This window comes from Macaca fascicularis, chromosome 3 (assembly GCF_037993035.2).
Source record: "Macaca fascicularis isolate 582-1 chromosome 3, T2T-MFA8v1.1".
Lineage (NCBI taxonomy): Eukaryota > Metazoa > Chordata > Mammalia > Primates > Cercopithecidae > Macaca > Macaca fascicularis.
The window spans coordinates 190,850,380-190,867,154 of NC_088377.1; the positions used below are offsets into that span (position 1 = coordinate 190,850,380).

The following is a 16,775-nucleotide window of genomic DNA, read 5'->3' on the forward strand; positions in this document are numbered from 1 at the left end:
GGCCTCTCCTTGGTTCCTCCTCTGACCTGGCCTGATGTTTCAAAGTGACACTGACCTGCCCTTAAAGGGTTTTATTTGTAGAGAAGGGGTCTTGCTGTGTCACCCAGGCTGGTCTTAAACTGCTGGCCTCAGCCTTGGCCTCCAAAGTGTTGGGATTACAGGTGTGAGCCACCATGCCTGCCCGATTTAAAGGTTTATTTATTTATTTATTTGACACAGGATGTTTTCTATGCCGCCCAAGCTGGAGTGCAATGGCACGATCACAGTTCACTGCAGCCTCCAACTCCTGGGCTCAAGCAATCCTCCAACCTTAGCCTCCTGAGTAACTAGGAGTACAGGCATGAGCCATCATGCCCGGGTAATTTTTATTTTTTATTTTATTTATTTATTTTTTGAGATGGAGTCTTGCTCTGTCGCCCCGGCTGGAGTGCACTGGTGCGATCTTGGCTCACTGCAACATCTGCTTCCCAGGTTGAAGCGATTCTCCTGCCTCAGGCTCCCGAGTAGCTAGGATTATAGGCCCATGCCACCACACCCGGCTTATCTTTTTGTATTTTTAGTACAGACGGGGTTTCACCATGTTGGCCATGCTGGTCTGGAACTCCTGACCTCAGTTGATCCGCCTGCCTCAGCCTCCCAATGTGCTGGGATTACAGATGTGAGCCACCGCGCTCGGCTGATTTTTATTTTTTGTAGGGATGGGGTGTCAGTATGTTGCTCAGTCTGGTCTCGAACTCCTGGGCTCAAGCCATCTTCCTGCTTCAGCCTCTCAGAGTGCTGAGATTACAGGTGTGAGGCACCGCGCCCAACCCAATTTCAAGGTGTTTGAAGAGGCCAGTGTTAAAATGCACTGCACCTTACCTGGGAGAAAGAGCTCAGCCCTTTTTTGACACCTCAGCATGAATCACTTCTCTATCATCCATAACAGTGCAAAAGCTCTGGGATGGGACCAAGTAAATCTGGACTGGGAAGAAGGGGAGTGGGAGGTAAAGTCTGCAAAGGAGTGAGGGAAGGCAGACGGCCAGAAGAAAGTGTCTGAAGGCAGAATTACTCTTGCAAAATTTTCAAAAGGGTCAGGCACTATTTTCTCCCAGGATGCCCAATACATTTGCAGAATTAACAGTAATCAAGCCCACAGTCCAGGTCCTCGCATAGTTTGGGTCTTTAAGGTCGGCCATCCCAGACTGAGGGGGCCTGACCCCTGGACCAGGCCGCTGCCTCTCAGCTTTGGGGCGGCGGCGGCCCCAGCCCGGGAGTGGCCCCGGCCGGTCCCCGCAGGCGGGCAGGAGCTCAGAGGCCATTGGCTGGCGCGCGGGCTGCGGAGGGGCGGGGAGCGCCGCCGAAGGGGACTGTTTGCTCCTACGGGCTGTAGATGGAGCTGTCCGGCCCCGGAGAGGGGGAAGGCGCCTGGAAAACGTTCTTCTTCTCCCTGGCCGGCCCGAGCTGGGAACAGCACTCCCAGGATGCAGTTTGTGTCAACACGGCCGCAGCCTCAGCAGCTGGGCATCCAGGGCCTGGGGCTGGACAGCGGGAGCTGGAGCTGGGCCCAGGCTCTGCCCCCGGAGGAGGTCTGCCACCAGGAGCCGGCGTTGCGCGGGGAAATGGCCGAGGGAATGCCGCCCATGCAGGTGGGAGAGCCCCGCCGGCGCCATGGCCGCGCTGCCGTGGGGGCGGGGCGCGGGCTGGGCCGCGGGACCGGGCCGCGCCGTCCTCCGGGAGCCTTGCGGCGCCCTCCCAGCTCCCGCGCCCAGACGAGGCCCGAGGCGGGCGGGACACGGCCGGGCTGCGCGGCGGGCAGGGCGGAGCGGGCCCGACGCAGGCCCGGAGCGGCAGGCCTGGCCCGCGCGGCGCGGAGCAGCGATCGCCGGGCCCGAGTGCGGAGGCCCCGCGGGGCGGGGGCCGGGACAGTCCTTTCCGGGACCTGGCGGAGCTCTGACCCGGTGGCTGAGCCCCGGCTCGGGGCTCCCTTTGCGCCCGGCCGGCAGAGGGCTTCGAGGGCAGTGCTTCCGCCCGGCCGCTGGAGTGAATGCCTCGTTGGTGTTTACACGGTGGCCAGTCTGACGGAGAGATTTTTAAAATGTTTGATTACCACCTTTCACCAAGTGTAATGAGTAATTCACTCTTCCCCTGCACCAGCTGTGATCCAGGGAAGGGGCCATGGAGAGGTGACTTTGGGGTCTTTCCTGCGGTTGACAAACTTGGCCGCATGTTGGAATGGCCTGGGCAGCTTTTAAGACTCCCGAACCCTTGCCTCGTCGCAGAGCTCAGGGTCTTTGCCGGGTGAGAGTAGCACCAGGCATTTCTTCAGGCTTCATCGATGATCTCCGTGGGCAGAACCAGTGCTCCAGAATTGGGTATAAAACCAGGGGAGGTGGATCTCAGAGAGGCCTGAGAGCTTCTCCAGGGAAGAGTCTCTGGGCCGACCCTGGGGCTGGGCTCCTCAGGGGCGCCTCTTCTCACCACCGGGTGAGCACAGCCGGGTGCTAACGAGGGAGCCAGGAGCTGCTGTGCTGTGTTTGATCATTTGCAGAGTTAGGGCTTCAAACCTGAGAAAACTAAACTGGGCCCCGGGACTTTCTTAACTTCTACTGTGGACTCTGTCCCCTTCTGTGGGCTAGGGCGGAGTAGAGCCTCCGTGATGGAGGAATGGGTGCTTTTGATGGAAATACCAGCACCTCTTACTCAGCAGGGCCTGGCAATCCTAGGGCCCTGCTCTCCACTCTGCCCTGTCCCAGAGCAGGTCTCAGGAAGCTGGGGCTGCTCTGAGTCAGAGAGGGGGGCTGGTCTGCCCAGATCGCCCCAAGCAGCAGGCCTCCCCTTTTCCTAGCCTGAGGGCCTCTTCAGCAGCCATCAGGAGGACAGAAAATGACACCTCCTCCTGTCCCAGGTGTGAAGGAGAGTCGGCTGCCAGCCCATGCGGTGCAGTGAGCCCTGAGTCTGACACCAGGTCCCAGATGACCAGTGAACTGTCACCAGCCGCAACCGGCCCCTCTTAGCCATAGGTCTCAGCCCTCAACTGCACCAATTAGTCTACCCTTCTGGGGTGAGGGCTCTGTGCTGGAAGATAAAAGGGGGAGTCCCCAGGCCATGGGGCACCCCTTCCCCAGGAAGCAAGGAGGGGTCCCGGAGGAGTTTTTCTTTCTCTTGGTCCTCTTGGGTGTGAGGGACATCGCCTCTTCACCTTTAATGAGTGACCTTTTTTAGTGAACCTATTTTCAATTTGGAAAATATTTATGAAACAATAGTTGTATATGGAGGGGGGAAGCTGCTTTTCTGCCCTAGCTTAGGCTCTCCCGTCTTTCCCTTGACCGCAGCCCTGGTAGGAATCTGGTGGGTTTTTTGGTTGTTCGTTTGTTTGTTCCGAGACGGAGTCTTGCTCTGTCACCCAGGCTGCAGTGCAGTGGCACCATCTTGGCTCACTGCAACCTCCACTTCCCAGGTTCAAGCGATTCTCCTGCCTCAGCCTCCCGAGTAGCTGGGATTACAGGAGCCCACCACCACGCCCGGCTAATTTTTGTGTTTTTAGTAGAGACAGGGTTTCGCTATGTTGGCCAGGCTGGTCTTAAACTCCTGACCTCAAGTGAGCTGCCTGCCTTGGCCTCCCAAAGTGCTGGGAAGGTGTGAGCCACTACGCCTGGCCAGGAATGTGTTTTTTGTTACCTGCAGCACCTAGAGCTGCCCCAGCTGGCAGTGCAGGGAGGTGCTGCGGAGTGACCAGCTGCCTCCTTGTGCTTCAGTTTCATCATCTTTAAGGCAGAGATCATCATTCTTGCCCTAACCTGCTGAGAGATTGCTGAGAAGATTAGCGTCAGATAACTTACATCAAAGTTCTTGGAAACATAAAACACTAGGCAAATACGAAGTTCGTCATTAAGCCTAGCTCTTGAAGAAATCAGTTGGTCTATTCAGAGAAAGTGGCCTGTGACATTTTAGGCAGGGGTCACAGCCTTAACTTGCTAAGGGTCAATGTGGGTGAACTAGTGACCAGCCTGACTCACCTAGGCAGGAGATGGGAGAGTGGTGAGTTGGTTGGTGGGTGGGTGGATATCTATTGCTGGGAGAATTAGTTTATCCTGAATTACGGGGGCTTGGCAGAAGAAAGACAACATGTAGCATTTGATTAGTTGACCCGTGTTCCCAGCTGACTTCCCCCACTCACACAAGGTCTCATCCTGGGTTGTCACTTTCTCCCTCCGCATACAGGCTCAAGAATGGGATATGGACGCCCGGCGGCCGATGCCTTTTCAGTTCCCACCCTTTCCAGATAGGGCACCTGTCTTCCCCGACCGCATGATGCGAGAGCCCCAGTTGCCCACAGCAGAGATCTCACTCTGGACTGTGGTGGCTGCCATTCAGGCTGTGGAGAGGAAGGTGGATGCCCAGGCCAGCCAGCTGCTGAACCTGGAGGGGCGCACGGGGACAGCCGAGAAGAAGCTGGCCGACTGCGAAAAGACGGCCGTGGAATTTGGGAACCACATGGAGAGCAAGTGGGCTGTGCTGGGAACCCTGCTGCAGGAGTACGGGCTGCTGCAGAGGCGGCTGGAGAACTTGGAGAACCTGCTCCGCAACAGGAACTTCTGGGTCCTGCGGCTGCCCCCGGGCAGCAAGGGGGAGGCCCCCAAGGTATGTGGCGGTCCCCGGGGCAGGGATGGAGGTGAGGAACAGCACAGGTGAATAAAATCCTTGGTTTCATTTTGTCAGCCCTTCTCATAAACTTCTCTGGCTCCCTGTTTTCCAATTTCAATGTTCTTAAAGCCTGTTTCCACTGAAACAACCTGGTCTTGAACATTCTACCCCAGCAAGGCTCACTCCATTCATTCCCCATAGTCTGCATTTCTGTCTGGGAGTCTTTGCTCTCACTGTTCCTGGACTCCTCTGAGTTGTCTGATTGCAAGTTCCTGCAGCTCTTCACTCCTGGGTTTTCCCGCTTGACACCTACCAGTGACCATGTGTCATTGGCTGCCTTGGTATATGCTCACCGGAATGTGGCTGGAGTTGCACCTCAAACCAGGCTGCCTGGAATTGCTTTCAAGTCATGGTCATTGACCTCAGGGGGGCCCTTCTTAAAGTTCAGAACACACACTCTGTTTCTTATTCCATTCCCTCTCCTGCTTTCCTCCCGGATCCTCAACACTGCTTTTCCTTTCACTGAGAGAACGGAGTCACTCAGAAGAGGCGTCCACATTCAGCCAGCTTGTTCTTCCGTCTGCTGCTCGGTGGCCACAGGCTCTGCTTTCCCTTGTTCCTGTGGCTTGACGTCCCCTGCCCACCCAGGAGGTCACCCCGGCGTCTCTCTCCTTTCTCCTCTGAGTCATCAGCTCTCCCCTCTCTGCCGGGCTGTTCCCACCAGCATGTGACTGTTCTGTCCTGCTCTCCATCTTTTACAGAAAACCTCCCTGGCCTGGTTAACACGGTGAAACCCCGTCTCTACTAAAAAATACAAAAAACTAGCCGGGCGAGGTGGCGGGCGCCTGTAGTCCCAGCTACTTGGGAGGCTGAGGCAGGAGAATGGCGTGAACCCGGGAGGCGGAGCTTGCAGTGAGCTGAGATCCGGCCACTGCACTCCAGCCTGGGTGACAGAGCGAGACTCCGTCTCAAAAAAAAAAAAAAAAAAAGAAAACCTCCCTGGGCCCTGCATCTACCTGCATTGGTGCCTCATTTCTCCACTCCTCTTTAGAGCAGAATCCCTTGAAAGAATTGTCTATACTTGTTATCTCCAATTATTTCTTCCCCATTTTCTCTCTTTCCCTCCCTTTTCCACTTCTCTTTATTATAGAATATTCAAATAAAAGTAGATAGAATAGTATAATGGGTCCCCATGTACCCAACTTCCAGCTTCATTAGCTGCCAACTCTTGGCCAGTCTTGTTTCCTCTAAATCCCTGCCCACTTCCCCACTCGCATTTTATTTTGAAGCAAACCCCAGACATCAATCATTTCCTTTGCAAATACGTCAGTATTAGCTCAAAAAGTAAGGACTCTTTTTTTTTTTAAGTGATAACCTCAATGTTATTACCACCAACACCATAGTAAAAGCTTCAGCCTAGATCACTATCTAGTCAGTGATTAGATTTTCAGTTGTTACAATTAAAAAAAATTTTTTTTTTAGTTTGAATTAGGATTCAAGTAATGTCCACACATTGTGTTTGAGATGTCTCTTAAGTCTTTTTTAATCTACAGGCATCTCTTCCATCTATTATTTTTCCTTTCAGTTTATCTGGAATGAATTGGGCCATCTGTCCTGTTTTGCATCTCATTGTCTGGATTCCATTGATTGCGTCCCCTGTGGTCTCGTTTCACATGTTCCTCTGTTCTCAGTATTCCAGTTGATTGGTAACTGGATCTTTCTGGAACGCACTCTGATCAGGCTTTTGCACACTAATGATGTCTGTGGTGTCACAGCCAGTGGTCGCTTCTCAGTCTTCATCCTCCCTGCCCCATCAGCAGCATTGTGTGTAGGTGACCAGTCTCTCCTTGAAACCCCTTGCTGTGGCTTCTGGGACACCTCTCTCTGTTGATTCTTTTCCTACCTCACCAGCTGCTCTGTCTCACTGTTTGCCAATTTTGCCTCCTTTGGCCAGCTTTCTAATGCATGGAGTGGGCCAGACTGCTGTCTTGGCCTTTTGCTCTTTATTCACTCTCCTCCCTCATGACTGCATCCCGCCTCACAGTCTTTATTTTTTATTTATTTATTTATTTATTTATTTATTTATTTATTTATTTATGTATGTTTGAGACACAGTCCTATTCTGTCACCCAGACTGGAGTGCAGTGGCATGATCTTGGCTCACTGCAACCTCCGCCTCCGGGGTTCAAGTGATTCTCCTGCCTCAGCCTCCCTAGTAGGTGGGATTACAGGCACCTGCCTCCATGCCGGGCTAATTTTTTGTACTTTTAGTGGAGATGGGGTTTCACCATGTTGGCCAGGCAGGTCTTGAACTCCTGACCTCAGGTGATCCACCTGCCTCGGCCTCCCAAAGTGCTGAGATTACAGGCGTGAGCCACCGCGCCCAGCTAGTTTCACAGGATTAAAAGCAGTCTGTATGCTGTCACCTCCCAAACAGATGCTTTCTCTCCCCTGCCCCCTTTCTTTCTATATGTTGCCCAGCTTTCTTTCTGGAATGCCAGATTCACATTCCTACCTATTAATTCATTTGGATGTCAGTAAGTCTTAGATTTAACATGTCCAAAGTGAACTGCGGGCCACCTGCCTGGGACCTGTTCTACCTGCAGTTGTCCTCATCTCCGTTGATGACGGATGGTTCCATCCTTTCTTTTTTTTTTTTTTTTTTTTTGAGACAGAGTGTCGCTCTGTCACCCAGGCTGGAGTGCAGTGGCCAGATCTCAGCTCACTGCAAGCTCCGCCTCCCGGGTTCACGCCATTCTCCTGCTTCAGCCTCCTGAGTAGCTGGGACTACAGGCGCCTGCCACCTCGCCCGGCTAGTTTTTTGTATTTTTTAGTAGAGACGGGGTTTCACCGTGTTAGCCAGGATGGTCTCGATCTCCTGACCTCGTGATCCGCCCATCTCGGCCTCCCAAAGTGCTGGGATTACAGGCTTGAGCCACCGCGCCCGGCCAGGTTCCATCCTTTCAAGTGCTCAGGCCAAATCCTTGGAGTCATACTTGTCTCCTCTCTTTCTCACACCCTGCTTCCAATCTATTAGTAAATACCCTGAGTTTTCTTCAGAATATATCCACAACCTGGCCACTCCTCACCACTCCACTCCCATCGCCATCGTCTGGTCCCAGGCCCCATGGTCTTTCATCTGATTTTTGCCATGGCCTCCTGGTGGGTCTCATTGTCTTCATCCTTGTCCCCCCAACCCATACAGTCTATCTTAACACAGCAGCCAGAGCGATCCTTTGAAAATGTGAAGCAGTCACCTCACACCTCTGCTTAAACCTCCCAAATGGCCGGGCACGGTTTTGGCTCACGCCCGTAATCCCAGCACTTTGGAAGGCCGAGGCAGGTGGCTCATGTGAGGTCAGGAGTTCAAGACCAGCCCAGCCAACATGATGAAACCCCACCTCTACTAAAAAATACAAAAATTTGCTGGGTGTGGTGGCAGGCGCCTGTCATTCCAGCTACTCAAGAGGCTGAGGCAGAAGAATTGCTTGAACCTGGGAGGCAGAGGTTGCAGTGAGCTGAGATCTTACCACTGCACTCCAGCCTGGGTGACAAAGTAAGAATCTGTCTCAAAAAAAACAAAAATCACCTCCCAAATGGCTTCCCATCTGATTAGAATAAAAGCGCATGTCTGTTTATGGCCCACGTTCTCCCTGCCTCTCTGACCTTTCCATCCACTCCCTCCTGCCCGCTCCCATCTGTGCTGTTCTGCCAGCACACCACGCGCACCCCCAGCTCAGGGACTCTGCTGAGAAGCTCCTGCCCTGAATATCTGCATGGCTGTCCTCACCTCCTCTTCCATCAGGGTCTGCTCAGGTGCCACTTCATCAGCGGGCCCTTCCACAACCATCCTATATAAAAGAACTACGTCCCCTCAGCACGCTCTTCTCTCTGCCCTTACTCGAATTTTCTCCAAAGCCCTTTTGCCATTGACATCTTAAATATTTAAGTTATTCTTCTTCTTTTTTTTTTGAGACAGAGTCTTGCTCTGTCGCCCAGGCTAGAGTGCAGTGGCGCAGTCTTGGCTCACTGCAACTTCTGCCTCCCGGGTTCAAGCGATTCTCCTGCCTCAGTCTCCCAAGTAGCTGGGATTACAGGCACGTGCCACCAGACCTGGCTAATTTTTGTATTTTTTAGTAGAGACAGGGTTTGACCATGTTGTCCAGGCTGGTCTCGAACCCCTGACCTCAAGTGATCCATCCTCCTCAGCCTCCCAAAGTGCTGGGATTACAGGCGTGAACCACTGCACCTGGCCTTAAGATATTATTCTTCAGCATAATGTTCCTTTTTTTGTCTTCTTGGTTGGTTTTCCCCAACCAGAGTGTAAATTCTGCTCGGTTGCCTGCTGTATCCCTGTGCCTGGAATGGTACCTGGCTTAGGCTGGTATGCAAAAAATGTTTGTGGAGTGCCTTTCTCCAGCTGGAGAGCTCACAGCTTCCTGGCAGGGACCGGGTCTTGTATGTCTCCGTGTCTGCTGAGGCAACCAACCCAGTGACTTTGCCAGAGAAGTTGTCTGACGTTACTCATTGAGGCTTCACAGACCTGAGTTGTAATAGTGGCTCTGGTTCCTCTGCAAAACATTTCCTGGCACTGCAGCCACAGAGGCTGGTTTTCAGTATGGTTTTGCATACGTCGCTTGTCTAGCACAATCAGCATCTACGTACACACTGCCCTTTTCTTTTGTCTGTACTGTGTGTCTCAGTGCATAGCCTTGTGTGGCACTGTGATGTGTTCTGTGCGTTGGATTAGGCATTAGAGTGGACTTGACTTGACAAGGGCTCTTACAGAATAATGAAATGGTTTTGGGGTCTGGAATCAAAGGACTTGCGTTTAAATCCTGACTTCGCCACATACTGGTTTTGCTTTTTATTTTTCTGGAACGGTCTCACATTGTCATCCAGGCTGGAGTACAGTTATACAATCACAGTTCATGTAACTTTGAACTCCTGGGCTCAAGCAATCCTTCCACCTCAGTCTCTCAATTAATTAGGACTACAGGCACATGCCACCACACCCAGTTAAGTTTTTTATTTACTTTTATTCTTTGTAGTGACAGGGTCTTGCTATGTTGCTGAGGCTGGTCTTGAACTTCTGGGCTCAAGCTGTCCTCCTGCCTCGGCTTCCCAAAATGTTGGGATTATAGGCTTGAGCCACTCCATGAGGCCTGCTTGTACTGATTTTCCTGTCATTGGTCAAAAGTGTTTTTTGTTGTTTCTGAGCCTCCTCAATTCCTCTTTTGAAGAAATATAAACAATTCAGTAAATTCCCAGCTGGTTTCTCTGAGTTTCAGGGTTATTGTCAATAAAATGAAGATGATAATATGCTTACTTCATGGAGTTGTGAGGATTAATTAACTTTATTTGTGGGACAACACTGTGTATAGATTGTTGTGTTAGTTACCTGTTGCTGTATAACAGATTACCCCAAAACATAGCAGCGCAGCCTAAAAAAATAATTATTTATTATCTCACCATTTCTGTGGGTCAGGAACTGGGGAGCAGTGTAGGTGAGTGGTTCTGGCTCAGAGTCCCATGAGGTTACGGTCAAGCTGTTGAATGGGGCAGCAGTTATCTGAAGGTTTGACTGGGGCTGAAGGGCCTGATTCCAGCGTGGCTCACTCACTTAGCTGTTTGGGGGAGGCACGTGGTCTTGGGGGAGGAAGGAAAAAGTAAAGAAGACATGTGCCAGATGGACGGGAGGCAACATAGTTACAGGAACCAAGCAGGATAAAATTCTAGAAAGATGATCTGACCTTTCAAAGAGGTCAAAAATGTTGAGAATTTCAATAGAAGGTCACTGATGATCTTCCAGAGTGTGGTTTCAGAGAAGGGAGGGTACAGAGGCAGACAGAGTCTAAGGGGGTGAAGAATGCGTAGATGGTAAAGAGGGAAAAACAGAATGTGTCTCTTGGGAAGTTCCCAGTGAACAGAGAGGGCAGAGTGACCTGAGCGAGCAGCATTTTGCGGGAAGTTTTTTCTGAGGTTGGAACGACCCTGAAGGGACGGAGCCAGTGGAGAGGGAGGAACTGATGATGTCGATGAGAAGGATTATTTGGATTAAGCTTCACAGGCAGGAGGTGGAGGAAGAGGTGAAGGGCACATGCTGGTGGCCTTGGATTGGCAAGGAGAGGGGCAAGGAAGGAGCCTGCCGGCGCCTACCTGAGATCAAAGACAGAGAGATGTGGGAGGTCACTTAAAGGTCTGGGAGAATGAAATGTTTGAAACAAGCCTCCCGGGGAACATAGCAAGGTGTCAGCAAGAGACAAACAAGAAGCTTCTGAAGCAACCATGGGACAGCAGTATGAATTGGTGGTGGATGTCTTCTGTGGAGTTCTAGTAACAGAGAATTAAAATGAAGAAAGGGGACTGGGTGCGGTGGCTCACACCTGTAATCCCAACACTTCGGGAGGCCAAGGCAGGCAGATTATGAGGTCAGGAGATCGAGACCATCCTGGCTAACATGGTGAAACCCCGTCTCTACTAAAATACAAAAAAAAAAAAAAAAAAATTAGCCCGGTGTGGTGGTGCGTGCCTGTAATCTCAGCTACTGGGGAGGCTGAGGCAGGGGAATCGCTTGAAACTGGGAGGTGGAGTTTGCAGTGAGCTGAGATCGTGCCACTGCACTCCAGCCTGGAGACGGAGCGAGACTCCGTCTCAAAAAATAAATAAATAAATAAATAAGTAAGTAAAAATAAAAAAATAAAACGAAGAAGCCGGTACAGTGGCTCATGCTTGTAATCCCAGCATTTTGAAAGGCTGAGGCAGGCAGATCACAAGCTCAGGAGTTCGAGACCAGCCTGGCCAGTATGGTGAAACCCCGTCTCTATTAAAAATACAAAAATTAGCCAGGCATGGTGGCAAGCGCCTATAATCCCAGCTACTTGGGAGGCTGAGACAGGAGAATCACTTGAGCTCGGGAAGCAGAGGTTGCAGTGAACTGATACCATGTCGTTGTACTCCAGTCTGGGCGACAGTAAGACTCCTTCTCAATAAATAAATAAATATAAAATGAAGAAAGGGATCTGTATTAATTTTCCCAGGTTGGGGCTTTTCCTGCATCTGGTGGAAGGTCCAGGAGTTAAAGGTTCTAGTTCTGATTGTAAAGATGGACAGTGAGTTGTCAGTCCATAGGGATGGAGCATGGCACTGAGGTGTAGACATCACACCTACACGTGGCATTCTCAGAGTTACAAGCACCTGGTAAAAGGGCTGACATTTCTAACTTACATAAAGGTGCTGCCCACTCACCACGCTGAGTAGCGGTAGCTGTGCTCTTGACTTTGGTGTCTTTTTGTAACTCACCCCAAGGTGCCATACAGGCCAGTTTTGGCCCTGTAAATGAGATATGTAGACGAATGGACTGTAATCACGGGATGGGGGAGGATCGAGGGGTTAGATTTCAGACTGAAAGGCTGGTTCAGTCGGAATGTGAAAGTGGTAACAGGGAAGGCTGTGTGTCCAGAGAAGGAAGTTCAGTTATCAAAGTCATGGGAGTGAAACGATTTTGGACAATCGGTCCAAGCTGAGGTCGTGCTGGTGAGTGGCCGAAGTGAGTGACTGCAAACTGAAATCAGCTTTCTGTAACAGATCCGAACATACTTGTCATCAGTCTGACAAGTGACTGACACCACGCGATGACTCGGGCTGCAGTGGAGCTTCCTGGTATTGGCATCCACTGTGCAGCACACTCAAGTATTTATTGATTCCCTACTGTATGCTCCTGGATGATCAAGATAGAGTAGTGAACGAAGTGGACCAAGGTTCTGAACCTTAGCACAGGCCTCAGATTTTACATGCTTTGCTGACAAAGAGGTAACTGTGTACACAGAGGTGACCTGACCTGAAATACAGGTTTGGTAACCAGGTTTTACTCTACTTGGCTCACGGATACCCACTCTGAGAACCTGCCACCCCTCTGTCACCCTGAATACCAAAAGAAGCATATTGACTGCTCTTTACCCTCAGGTATCCAGTTGACCTAAAAGTGAAATAACAGTAGATGTAGCTAAATGCTATTTCTAAAAAGGCAGGGTTGACCATCTGTGTTATTGAAAGCATGAGAAGGTCCGGGACAGAGAGGACTGACTCCACTGAGATGGACATTGGGGACTGGGGAACCACGGAGAGCAAAGGCCAGGCTTTGGTGGGGAGTGGGTCCTGTGGCCCGCAGGAATGGGGAGGTGGTGGGGAGGAGCAGGCAGGAGGTGCTAGATTAACTGCTTGTTGGCTTAGGTTCCAGTGACTTTTGTCGACATTGCTGTGTACTTCTCCGAGGACGAGTGGAAGAACTTGGACGAATGGCAGAAGGAGCTTTATAACAACCTTGTGAAGGAGAACTACAAAACCCTCATGTCCCTGGGTAAGGACGCCTTCTCTCCTCTTTGGTGAGCCATCTCTGCAGAGGGTTGTGAAATGCTTATTCGTCCACGTTAGCACCGCCTAGGCAGGTTGTTTCGTTTTTATGTAATGGAAACTCAGGAAACCATTTGCTTATAATGCTAGTAAAATAGAACAGTTTACAATAGGATAAAAATGTAAAACCCAGTAACAGGGCCCATTACCATAGAACTCAACGTTACAACACCACCACGTTGGATTACAGTAAAACAGCGCCATTCACACCTCACCACGCCCCACATCCCAGCAGTCCGGGGTGAGCCATAGCTGGTCTCATGTTGGCTTTCAGAGGCCAGCTCTTCCTGCAGTAGAAATTTGGGAATCTATCGACTCGTTTTCAAGGTTCTTCATAAGAGATTACCTGCCTAACTCGCATAACTGCTGCCAAAGAGGGACACCCAGGTGGACAGGGGGAGATCGGGTAGTGGAGAGTTCTCGTGTCCCCTTGCTGGATGCGTTAGTCAACTTCACTCACTCACTCCCTCCCTCCTCCTCACTTCCAGACGCCGAGGGCCCAGTCCCGAAGCCAGATGCTCCGACCCAGCCTGAGCCCAGGGAAGAGCCTTGTGTGTGGGAGCAGCGCCACCCTGAAGAGAGAGAAATCTCAATGGATCCTGATGCAGGTGATGGCAGCAGAAGAGTGCAGGGTCCAGGGAAGGGCAGGAGAGGACAGCCGGCAGCCTGCGCCACCGTGTATGCACTATGCGGCGAGGCTCTTGGGTGGCTCTCAGGGGCCAATTCGGCCACAGTTGAAATTTGGCGATCACATACAGGAAGAGATCTCAGGACTCAGAATAGCACCCTGGATATTTGCCGTTTGGTTTGTTAAAGCCGCATAGCTCTGGACTCACAGGTAAGCTTGGTGGAGAGATGAGGAAGGGCTTAGGCTTACGCTACTGCCCGGGCCTGACGTGGAACTCTACAGAGAGAGGCCCCAGGCCTGGGCTCAGAGACGCTGACAGAGGAGAGCAAGAGGAGTCTGCGGCACATGCGGGGTTTCGCCCCAGCCCGTCCGGTCGCTTATTGCTCAGCCTAATGTGCAGCGTCATCACCTCATTCTTCGGCCAACACACGCGGCTTACCTGCAGGCTTGCCCTGCAAGGCACTTGACTCACTCAAGAAGGAATCTTAAGCCTGAGGAAATTGGGCCTGTTGAACACATCACACTTGATGAGCTCTTGCTGGGGTGGAAGGCCTAGGGTTCTAGGCCTGCCTCTGCCTTGGAAATCCTTCCCCAGGGCCAGCTTTTCTGAGCATTGTTGGACTAGGTGAAATCTGGTGCTCAAACTGTGTTCTCTACTTCATTGGAGGAACTTTTACCAGTCTGGGCCCTCTGTCCTCTCTTGTTTTTTTGTTTTTTGTTTTTTGTTTCTTTGAGACGGAGTCTCACTCTGTGGGTCAGGCTAGAATGCAGTGGTGCAATCTCAGCTCACTGCAACCTCAGCCTCCTGAGTAGCTGGGACTACAGGCATATGCCACCATGCCCAGCTAATTTTTGTATTTTTAGTAGAGACGGGGTTTCACCATGTTGGCCAGGCTGGTCTTGAACTCCTGACCTCAAATGATCCAACCGCCTCAGCCTCCCAAAATGCTAGGATTACAGGCGTGAGCCACCGCGCCCGGCTGTGTCCTCCTTTGTTTTTAAGTGGAGAACGTTTTCCTGAAACTCACCTTAGAAGGCAGCTCTCAAGGCCACTCTCTCCCCTCCTCCCATTCCCAATCTTTCCTTTTTATTGAGATGTGATTTACAGACCATAAAATTTACTGTTTTAAAGACTGCAATTCAGGCCAGGCGCGGTGGCTCAAGCCTGTAATCCCAGCACTTTGGGAGGCCGAGACGGGCGGATCACGAGGTCAGGAGATCGAGACCATCCTGGCTAACACAGTGAAACCCCGTCTCTACTAAAAAATACAAAAAACTAGCCGGGCGAGGTGGCGGGCGCCTGTAGTCCCAGCTACTCGGGAGGCTGAGACAGGAGAATGGCGTAGACCCGGGAGGCAGAGCTTGCAGTGAGCTGAGATCCGGCCACTGCACTCCAGCCTGGGCAACAGAGCGAGACTCCGTCTCCAAAAAAAAAAAAAGGCTGCAATTCAGTGGCTCACAAAGTCATGCAACCAAAATCATTATCGAATTCCAGAACATTTCTACCATAAGAAACCCTGCACCTGGCAGGGCACAGTGGCTCACGCCTGTAATCCTAGCACTTTGGGAGGCCGAGGCGGGCGGATTAGCTGAGGTCAGGAGTTCAAGACCATCCTGGCCAACAAAGAGAAACCCCGTCCCTACTAAAAAATACAAAAAATTAGCCGAGTGCAGTGGCATGCACCTGTAATTCCAGCTACTTGGGAGGCTGAGGCAGGAGAATCACTGGAACCTCACACCCACTAGCAGTCCCTCCCTTCTCCCTTTTACCCCCAGCCCCTGGGAACCACTAATCGACTGTCCATGTCTATGGATTTGCCTGTCCTGGACATTTCCTCTAAATGACTCCTTCCCTGTCTTCATCAAGCACTGCAGAAGTTTGAGGTCAGCAGTGGTAGTAACAGCACCTAGTCTTATGAGGTAGCTTTTTACATTTGAAGCACTGTAATCTCAACAGTTTCAGTTGGTTATCAAATCACCACTGAGCATGAGATAGAACAGGGATCACTGTGTCCCTTTTGTAGATGAAAAAGGTAGACCGGAACCCAGAGAAGCTAAATGACTCATCTGCTGAGTTGGTGCAGAGTTGAAGCCAGGATCCCAGTCTTCAGATTCTTTGTCTTCTCTCTTTGCTGGTGCCTGAGCCTCCTCTTGCACAGGGGGTGCCATCAGAAGAAAAGGCCCTGTTTGTTTCATGCTGGGCTTCTATGTAGAGGCTGTGTCATTGTCTTTTATGCACAGCGAGTCCTCACTTAATGTTACTGATAGGGTCTCAGAAACTGTGGCTTTAAAATGACATATAGGCCGGGCGCGGTGGCTCAAGCCTGTAATCCCAGCACTTTGGGAGGCCGAGACGGGTGGATCACGAGGTCAGGAGATCGAGACCATCCTGGATAACACGGTGAAACCCCGTCTCTACTAAGAAATACAAAAAACTAGCCGGGCGAGGTGGCGGGCGCCTGTAGTCCCAGCTACTCGGGAGGCTGAGGCAGGAGAATGGCGTGAACCCGGGAGGCGGAGCTTGCAGTGAGCTGAGATCCGGCCACTGCACTCCAGCCTGGGCTACAGAGCGAGACTCCGTCTCAAAAAAAAAAAAAGACATATAACACAACCAATTTTTCTTTCTCATCAATGTTATAACTAAACACCATGGGAGGAAGTGACGTTATTCGAGGATCTGCTGTGTCATTTCACTTGAACTCACTGTTTCCAAGAACCTGTTGATGACAGTGAGACTGACTGTATAAGGAGGTTGTGCACTATCTGTCCAACAATAGAGCTTAGTTGTGCCTTTTTGCCCAGCCTGGCTTCTTACAAATCATATATATACACGTGTGTGTGCATCTGGCCTCAGCCTGGCCAGCTCTTTCTGATTGGGGTGACAAACAAGGACTAATGACTCCCACAGAAAGGTCCAACTTGTGGCCCAGTCCTGATTAGGACCCAGCCAGTTACGTAGCTCTAGGGTATTTCTGAATTCTCTCGTCAGCCTCATCACCCCTCATTTTGCTGCTTGCCTAGCCCTTTTTCTTGAATGTTGACTCCCTCTCTGCTCCTGAGACCTTCTGCTCCTCAGGGTCCCCCATGGCTCCGACAGGAACCCAAGACC

The 16,775-nt window shown here is 51.3% G+C and overlaps 1 protein-coding gene across 1 annotated transcript in view; it reads left to right on the forward strand.

Moving 5' to 3' along the window:
- Nucleotides 1-1,368: 1,368 nt before the first annotated feature.
- Nucleotides 1,369-16,775, forward strand: part of LOC107126376 (zinc finger protein 282) — a 31,217-nt gene continuing 15,810 nt past the window's right edge. The window contains exons 1-4 of the mRNA XM_045388183.3: nucleotides 1,369-1,628; nucleotides 4,204-4,623; nucleotides 12,859-12,985; nucleotides 13,527-13,646. Coding sequence (XP_045244118.1) covers nucleotides 1,464-1,628; nucleotides 4,204-4,623; nucleotides 12,859-12,985; nucleotides 13,527-13,646 — 832 coding nt within the window. The 5' untranslated portion in view covers nucleotides 1,369-1,463. The remainder of the gene's footprint in view (nucleotides 1,629-4,203; nucleotides 4,624-12,858; nucleotides 12,986-13,526; nucleotides 13,647-16,775) is intronic.